The 9,144-nt window shown below is 43.1% G+C and overlaps 1 protein-coding gene across 2 annotated transcripts; it reads right to left on the reverse strand.

Annotated features, from left to right (window-relative positions):
• Window positions 1-268: 268 nt before the first annotated feature.
• Window positions 269-8,909, reverse strand: LOC144584835 (uncharacterized). 2 transcript variants are annotated; one of them, XM_078381957.1, is made up of 5 exons: window positions 7,639-8,909; window positions 4,742-4,844; window positions 4,107-4,163; window positions 3,656-3,911; window positions 269-588 (listed from the first exon to the last, which is right to left on the reverse strand). In XM_078381957.1, the coding sequence occupies exons 1-4, from the start codon at window positions 7,758-7,760 to the stop codon at window positions 3,684-3,686; spliced, it is 510 nt and encodes a 169-aa protein (XP_078238083.1). In that variant the 5' UTR covers window positions 7,761-8,909; the 3' UTR covers window positions 269-588; window positions 3,656-3,683. The 2 variants fall into 2 exon arrangements, with proteins under 2 accessions (XP_078238083.1, XP_078238084.1); XM_078381958.1 differs by lacking the exon at window positions 4,107-4,163.
• Window positions 8,910-9,144: the final 235 nt, after the last annotated feature.

Here is a 9,144-nt window from a genome sequence, read left to right on the forward strand (position 1 = left end):
ATCTAAGTGGTGTTAATTTCTTTTGCACTTACAAAAAAAGTGCTCGTGCAATGGTAGCTTGCAGAATTCTGAATTTTTTTTTAAATAAGCATTTTAGGGGGGTGTTTCTTTTTCAAAAATGAGAAAGAAGAGAGTAATTTGCTCAAGTTATCATGCTGATGATTGTCCCTGAAGATGGCATAAAAACCTAATCAAATACAGCACAAAGATAGAGCAGTTAATTTTTCTTATCAGAAACAACAGAGAGAAGTTAAATGTACTCGCTATAGAGGTTTAACATCCTTTATTACAAAAATAAACACTGACGCTTGAGACAAAGAGGAGTTTCATATAGCAGAAGCCGTATCGCCTTAACACCTTTCTCTGACGTGAACACATGTCCCTTTAGGATTAGTCTTGATTTCTTTTTAAGAAGAGCAGATCCTGAGGATGGATAGAGACACAGAGCACACAACCGCAACCTGGTCATCATCCTTTGCTCACAACACAGCAGTGGCAGGAGTTGCAAGCAGCGGTCCCTGGATCCACCAGCAAAACGGAGGAGCCTTGCTCCATGAATGGAGAAACTTCCCCCCCAGGCCACTTCACCTTAAGGAATAAAAAGACAGAACAGTGTGTCTGTGCATGTTGACACTCAGATACAAACAAGTTCCAGATTTTTGGAAGACAACCTGTATTAATTAGGGCCAATCCTTCACCATCTTATTCTAATCTTGACTATCTTTGACCCAGCATGGTATAGTGCATGGACTAAGAATCAAGGAGACCTGGGTTCAAAGCCATGGGAACCTATGGGGGATTCCCCTTGACATTTAGTCCAGTCGTGTCCGACTCTAGGGCAAGGTGCTCATCCCCGTTTCCAAGCCATAGAGCCAGCATTTGTTCGAAGACAGTTTCTGTGGTCACGGAATGCTGCTACCTTCCCACCGAGGGTGGTCCCTATTTATCTATTTGCATTTGCATGCTTTCGGACTGCTAGGTTGGCAGGAACTGGTAAAACCACTCCTTAAATACCTCCTTTATCTTGAAAACCCTATTAGGGTCACTCTGCATCAGTTCTGACATGTTGGCAAATAACATACACAAGTGGAGATCACTTTCAGACTCTACTTTGGGGTTTATTTCCGAGGTCTCAGACGTTGGCTCTGAAATGTCAAGACAATGGGATGCTGCTAAACTGGCACCTCTGATGTGGTCGCAGTGGGTGGGTTTCATTCTGACACAGTACAGATCACCCAGGAATCTCAAGTTACATTTTCCCCTGATCCCACTTTAGAACACAGTGGTTTCGGTTAGCATAGCTAGTCTCAACTAGAGTGGGCCCACTGAATCAATGGAATAACAGGGGATTTGATAAAGCAAAAAAGCAAAGCGTGCTGCTTATATACCGCCCCATAGTGCTTCAAGCACTCTCTGGGAGGTTTACAATTTAATTATGCAGGCTACACATTGCCCCCCCAGCGAGCTGGGTACTCATTTTACCGACCTCGGAAGGATAGAAGGCTGAGTCAACCTTGAGCCGGCTACCTGGGATTTGAACCCCAGGTCGTGAGCACAGTTTTAGCTGCAGTACAGCGTTTTAACCACTGAGCCAGCTCTTCCATAAGTTTAATTGGCTGAAATGTGCCTACTTTAGTAGCAAATGATTGACTGAAAGAAAGTCGCAAGTAGATCAGGCTCATTTAAATCAGTTAAACTTATGCAGGAATTTTAAGTGTAAATGACAACAATAAATGGGTCTCGAAGGCAGCAGGAAAAGAGGAGGATCAAATATGAGGTGGACTGACTCCCTAAAGGAAACCACAGTCTTGAGTTTGCAAGAACTCAGCAGGGCTGTTGAGAAGAGGAGGTCATTGATTCATAGGGTTACCATAAGTCAGAGGTAACATGAAAGCACAAAATGACAGCAACAAATGATTCTTTTTACTTGAAATCATGGCTCGCTATTTCTAATCATTTTAATAATATATAATAGTCATATGCCGTCAAGTCAGTTCTGACTTATGGTTTTTCCAGGTAGAGAGTACTCAGGAATGGGTTTCCCCTTCCCTTAATTTGTGGGTGCCCTGGGACTGCGCAGCTTGCCCAAGGCCACCCAGGCTGGCTCTTCTCCCTGGAGGTAAAGAAGGGAATCGAAGTCCCAAATTCTGGCTCCGCAGCCAGAAACCTACACCACTGAACTTAAGCGATGAGATAATAATTAATTGAATGAAATAATAAAATATTTTTATAATTTCCTGAACGTTTTAAACTTGATAGATCATCTTTCTCCGACATGTGGCACATTGTTTTAGTTCCAGCTCGACTGCTCTTCCCAAACCTTCTGAGTATGCGGCTTGCCCCCTTGATTTACTGATGTTACTTAATTGTTAAGAAAAAAGAAAAAAAAGAGAGAGAGAGAAAGAAATCCCAAAAGATAAAACCGATTGCAATTCATCACAAGCTTTCCATCTTTCCCATCCTATGACCCACAACATCCAATCCTGGGAACATCTACACTGTTGCTCAATGAACCATTAAGCCCTGGTTTGCTCCCGAAAAAAAATGATTTTAACAGCCTTTAGATCAGTGTTGATTGGTTTTGCAACAGATTGGCACCAACATTAGCACTCCCTAATTTGCTTATTCACAACGAACGCAAACCTCAGCATATATATATAAAGCAGGGGTTCAAACAAGACTCAGTACAGAGTTACCCATAATTAGCAACCATTTATTCAGCCTGTCAAGTTTAAATCTTTTCCCCATCTTCACGCCACTTGGTATATAAATTAGTTGTTTACAATATGTTGAAGCAACAGCCAGGCGAAAAGAGGAGAAGGAAAAAAAACTAGACTCGTGTAATTTGGAAATCGCTCATTCATAGGGTCGGTCGGGAGGCAACGTGACAGGACATAACAACGTAGGAGCATGGCAGCACTGCTATTAAAATCATATACTCTTTTTCAGCTTGCATCAATGCCTTTTGAGAAATTGAAGGCGGGGGGGGGGGACAGAAACCACTTGCCTCTGTAGTAGCCGAGCAAAATTGCTACTCAACATAATAATTTATGGCAAGGAGACACTTCTTGAAAAGGGCAGTGAAATAAACTGACCTTTCAAGATAAAGATCAATATAGTAATTTCTTCACAGGCATCGTGTTTTTTTTTGAGGGGGGTATTTATTTATTTAATTGAGAAAACTCAAAAGACTTGTCTGGAGCAGGAATAAATTTGTCACTGGGGAGGAAGATTTCACCAGTTTGGCGAACACCCATTGTTTTGTAGCATGTTGGGCTTTTTACAGTTGTTGACTCTTGTTAGTTCTACATCTTCAATCATTTAAATTTTGTTTTTAAGAGGCCAGAGGATGTCATGGTGAAAGTGTTGGGAAAGGACTTAGGAAATCTAGGTGCCCACGAAACTCAATGGCTGCTTTTGGGCTATTCGCATGCCCTTTCAACCTGGCCTCCCCTGCAAGGTTGTTGTGCTGATAAAAGGAGAAAAGTGAGCTACATGGCCTTAACGTCACCTGCAGAAAGAAGGGCCAGAAATGTAACTGATAACTACTCCCCATTTTAGCATACGTTTTATTATTCGCCTCCTTAAGTGTCTCTCTTTAGGTAGAAAAGCAGAGTTACCAAGAAGATAAATGGGAAGAAACACCCATACATACACCATCCATCCGGGCAGCGGGAAAAGGGTCAGTCCTGGCTCGTCTCCGTGGGCATCTTCTTACGGAAGCTGTCGACTTTGGAAGGGATAGACCTGGACAGGTAACAGCCTAGAGGTTCCCGCCTCTTGGGCAGGTAGCAGAACACCTTGAGTCTCTCTTCTATGGACCCCTTCTCTTGCTGACTCCGCAGGGGGGTCCGAATCATGCTGGGAGCCTCAGCATCCAGGAGGCTGGTGCTGGCACCCGGCATGTCTTCCTGCAGAAGAAGAGAGGGCACTGATGATTACCAGCCGAGGATTTTGGAGGCCTGGCTTCAGTTCCCCTGCTCAGGGAACTCAGTGGCCAACTTTGGACCAATTGCACAACACAGCCAATAAACAACTTTCACTGCAACATTTTGGAGTCGTGTGTCCCCCCCCACTGCTTGCTTCACCCATCAGTGCCAGCCTACCTTGTAGGGTTGTTGCAAGAATAAAGTGGGGAGTGGGGAAGAGCCATGGGCCATTACCTTAATAGAAGGAATATGGGGTATAAATTGAATGACTTAATGATAAGCAATTTATTTATAATTTTGTCTCTTGCTTCCCCTTGGAGATGGGATATTCATATTCGTAGATGTATATCCTGGATCCAGGGGGCTGGGAAGCCCAGTCTCTCCTCCCCAAACTGCATCGCCCACTTATGGCTCCTGCATATCGCGCCAATTTTCGACACGGCCTGGCTAGCACATCTCCACCTCCCTGTGATGTTGGTCGTTCAGCAGCTGAGTGGGGAGAGCTGTCATCTTGCTCCCTGGCTGGAGTGCTAACGGTCCAGGGAGGCAGAGAGCTAGCCGGGATGTGTCCGAGATTGGTCTGACAAGCAGGACGCTGGCCGCAGACACCACATGGTGACCCCTAGGTGGACGGGTCAGTTTGGCGGGGTGAGACTGGGCTTCCCAGACACCTGGGCATCTCTTCTCCAGCTACCAAAAAAAGTAACTAAAAAAACCACAAGTTACACATCTCAACTAACCCCGAGTAATATTCGGACTCTGGGGAACTCATCACCACAAGATAATGTCCAGCACAAGAAACAAGAACTTACCTGCGATACGCCGCTTGTGGCAGCTGTCGGCTGCTCAGGTACAGACGGACCATCAACAGGACGATGACTTGCCATCTTGGTCTCACGACCAGCCACTCCGTCTCTAGGAAAGAGAGATTTTCAAAACAGAAATTTCCCAGAAGTATTCAGAAGCCATGAAAGGGATACCTCTGTAATTAATGCCTTTTCCCCATAACAATTAAGAGCTTCCTGGTGCAGCGGTTAAATGGCAGTACTGCAGCCGAAACTCTGCTCGCAACCTGGGTTCAATCCGAGGTAATCCGCCCAGGGTTGATTCAATCTTCCAAGATTGGTAAATTGGGTATCAAGCTTGCCGGGGGGGGGAGCAATGTGTAACCTGCATAATTGCATTGTAAACCGCACAGAGAGTGCTTGAAGAGCTATAGGGAGGTATAGAAGTGGCACGCTTTTTCCCTTTTTAAAACGCCGGCCGGTCCTATTTACCATAAGCGTTTAGGACAGCAGACTAAGTCATCATAGTTGAAAGATGTTCAGGCCCTGAAAACAGTGACAATGTGTAAGATGCAATGAGATATTTTTCTTGCAACGGACCCCACCACCACCGTGCTAAAAAAAAAAACTTATTGCACAGAACTGGCTAATTAAATTGGGATTAATTAGAGACAGACAGAGGTCATCTGCCAAGGCGTAAGTCCAGAGACTTTTGATGCTCCTGATGTCCAGGCCACCGGCTCTCAGAATCTCTCGCTTTTATTTATTTATTTATTTATTTATTTATTTATTTATTTATTTATTTATTTATTTATTTATTTATATGCCGCCCACACTACCCAGAGGTCTCTGGGCGGCTTACCGTGGTCAACGGTCAGAATTCTGTGAACTGAAGCCCACAGCATTTGAGAGGCCAAAGGCCGCAAACCACCGTGTTAAGTTCTATTTTGTCTACACATGACGGCATCAGGGGCATCCTTGTCTGCTAATTAGGAAAGACACCCCCCCCCCCAACATCTGCAGAAGCAGGCTACTTCCACAAAAGCTCTTGTCAAATGGAAGGTGTTACGTCTTCAGAGATGTCACAAGAGCCTCTGTATTTTTTACTGCAACCAAGTGACAGAATTGTGCTCCTAAAAATAGCCACCCATTGTCCTGTGGTGCTTATAAGACTGGCAGGGCGGACGTGGCGTGAGCTTTTTCCCGCAGATATATAGCAGCTCGCTCCTTCAGACAGAGAAAATACAGCTTTACAGGCCTCTGGTTAGGAGGAGAGAACAAAGAATGAGATGGAAGGCAGAGGATAATAGCTGTACTGTATTATTAAAAGTGGCTATAAACCTCCAAAGAGTAGGGTAGCATAAACACCCTGGCATTTGTATGCTCAGTTAACACAAGTCAATTACCCCTGGAGGTGTTAAAAGAAGTGCATTCTGCTTCCAACACAGGATTTCAGCTGAAGCCGGAAGTGACTTCTTATTTCTTTTTCTGAAAACAGCTGAACAAGAATACATCAAGAGGTTGAACTTTCTCTCAACCTGAACAGCACTCGGAGATTTTTATTTTTTTAAAAAAATCGTATTACATACATTAAACGGCTCATCCATGTGGGTTTGTCTGTATTATTTATCCTACTGCAAAGCAGGTCAGAATTGGCTTCAGTTAAAATACACTTTTGAAATCAGAAACCATTGCTTTAACCCCTTAGAAGGTCATTAACTTGTACAGCTGACTTTAGGGATGTTTCTACTAATCCGCCCTTTGCACATTTTTGACCACCATCAATAATACAAACTGTCCTTTTTCTGTATCATGCTTTATTCTGGCCCCACCCCTGCAGAAGCAGCCTGCCTAATTTATTTATTTATTCCATTTATACCCCGCCTATCTGGTCATATTGACCACTCTAGGCGGCGAACCTATAAACCTGTGCCTTCCTTACTGAACATGTCAAATCAAACTTAGCAGGCTTAAAGACTCCACAAGAATCTATGTTGCTTTTGCTACAACACGCTAACATGCCTGCCTCCTTGGGAATCAATCCTTAGGGCATTTCCTTGAAAACAATATTATATTAATGCAAAGTAGGTCTGAATCCTGAAATAGGTGCTAACCGAAAGACTGCTTGAGTACTGTACAGTGGGGTCTTGACTTGAGAACTTAATCCGTATTGGAAGGCAGTTCTCAAGTCAAAAAGTCTGTAGGTCAAGTCTCCATTGACCTACAGTGCATTGAAAACCGATTAATCCCGTAACAGGCCATTTTTGTTCCATTTTGGTTTTTTCTGGTCTGTAAGTCAATTCTCAGGCTGCAAGTCCAACCTAAATTTTGCAGCCAGAGAAGTCTGTAACTCAAAAAGTCTGTAAGTCAAGCCGTCTGTAAGTCAAGGGTCCACTGTACAAGATTGCCTTGTGTTCCATCAGTATATAATATAATATAATATAATATAATATAATATAATATAATATAATATAATATAATATAATATAATGATTAACAATTAATACCAGGTTGCGTGCTAACTAACCAGATCACCCCATGATCTAGGAGATGGCGCCACCTGCTGTCAATGGAAGAGACAACACACATTTTAAGGAATTAATTGATCACAGAAACATCTGCTTCTCCTTTTTTAAAAATCCTAGAGCTGGATTTACAGGTGTTTAATAGAAAACTTCCCAAAAAAATGATGGTAAGTTTTTTGACTTAGAAAAGCAAAAGCAAACAAGGCCTTAGCGCCACAGAAACCCTTCTCTCCTCCTAACCAACAATTTCTTCTCTCATTATCAAACACAAACTGTGGACTTAATTCCCAGAAACATCTGCCTCGTCTAACAGGAGGGACGATGAACAAGAGATAAAAGGGACAAGCAACGTCTGGGGCAGAAATTCCACGAAGCACAAACCACCTGCCAAAAAATTACCTTAGATACTTTACTGCTTCAATTAACCCTGCAGAGAAACTTAGGATAATGTCCTGATTATTTATATGAATTAACCTGCCAATCAGAACCAGCAAGAGCAATACAGGTAGCATCAGCCTCATACTCCATTGGTGGATCCAATTCCGTCCCTCCCTTATGGGTGGAGCCTGTTAGGATCCGCCCACCTGACACCAAGGTGTTGTGTTACAACCCCTGGAATGACAGGAAAAACTCTTTAGGGTTGATTTATTGCAGGAATTTGTACCCCACCTGGCTGACCAACAGTAATTCCTAATGTATTCTCTCACTGCAAAACCATTTATAGCTTTTTGTCTAAAGTGGATCAGTTGCTTATCTTTTATTTTTAAGTAAAGTTGGTTTGTCCCCCCGGAACACAGTTCAGGTTTTTCATGTCGCCCCCCCCCCATAGAAATTCATTGCCCACCCCTGGGATAGCGGCTGCTGCCTTTCAGAAAGGCTGGGTGGCTTTAAATGCAATGCACACTTTCAGAAGCAGCTACCATCTTCATTGAACGCAGAATGCAAAAAAACTGCGGAACAGGGTGGTTTGCAAATATAGTAGGACTCCTTATCCGCGGGACTCCTTATCCACTGATTCAATCATCCACGGTCTAAAAACATTAAAAGTGAAATCTTAGAAACAAATATTTCTGAAGGTGAAGTTATCGGAGCTAGCGTTCTCTGTTAAGAGTATTAACCATAATCCACATTTTTTTGCAAAGGCAAAGCAGAAGAACCGATGAACATTTAAAACATGTCCATAAGCAGAAGCAACCGCTTGCTTTTCAACCCTTAGCCAGATCAGATGTTTGAAGGCCTTTGAGAAGCAGGGAGAAAAGCGTGCCCTGTCAGTTCAAGCGCATGCTGACTGGAGAGAATAGGGGTTATAGCCCAAAAATAAAAGGTTGCTAAGCTATGGCCCAATCTCCACTAGCAGGGAGTTCCTGAGACTTCATTATACTTCATCTCAACATTGTTTTTTTCAATTTTAAGAAATGCCATAAGAGGATTTTTAATATGGATAAGATACTTGGTTTGCCTCTGCTGCTTATCATATCGTGGTTCCCTTATTTGGGGGTGGTGTATAGGTACATATATGTGATATCCTGTGTGGGGCAGTGGGTAAATTAATGACTGAGACTCCAGAGACCTGGGTTCGAATCCCCACTCAGCCATTAAAACTCATGGGGTGTGTGGAACTGGTAAAACCACTCTTTAAATAGCCCTGTTAGGATCACTGTAAGTCTATGGCCCATAACAACAAGTGTATATATGCCTTCTGCACTGGATAAAAAATGAGATTTTTAGAGACTTTAAGGACCATTTTAATGGGGGGGGAAAACGTACAAGATGGTGGTAGAGCTGGCTGGAGAGCTCAGTGGTTTAAGTCTCTGAGTGTTGCAATATGAGGGTGCCCGTCTGAAAACAGAAATAGAACATGGAGAATGCAGGAAAAGAATGAAGCAACTTAGCCATCATCCTCTT

This window comes from Pogona vitticeps, chromosome 15 (genome assembly GCF_051106095.1).
Source record: "Pogona vitticeps strain Pit_001003342236 chromosome 15, PviZW2.1, whole genome shotgun sequence".
Classification (NCBI taxonomy): Eukaryota; Metazoa; Chordata; class Lepidosauria; order Squamata; family Agamidae; genus Pogona; species Pogona vitticeps.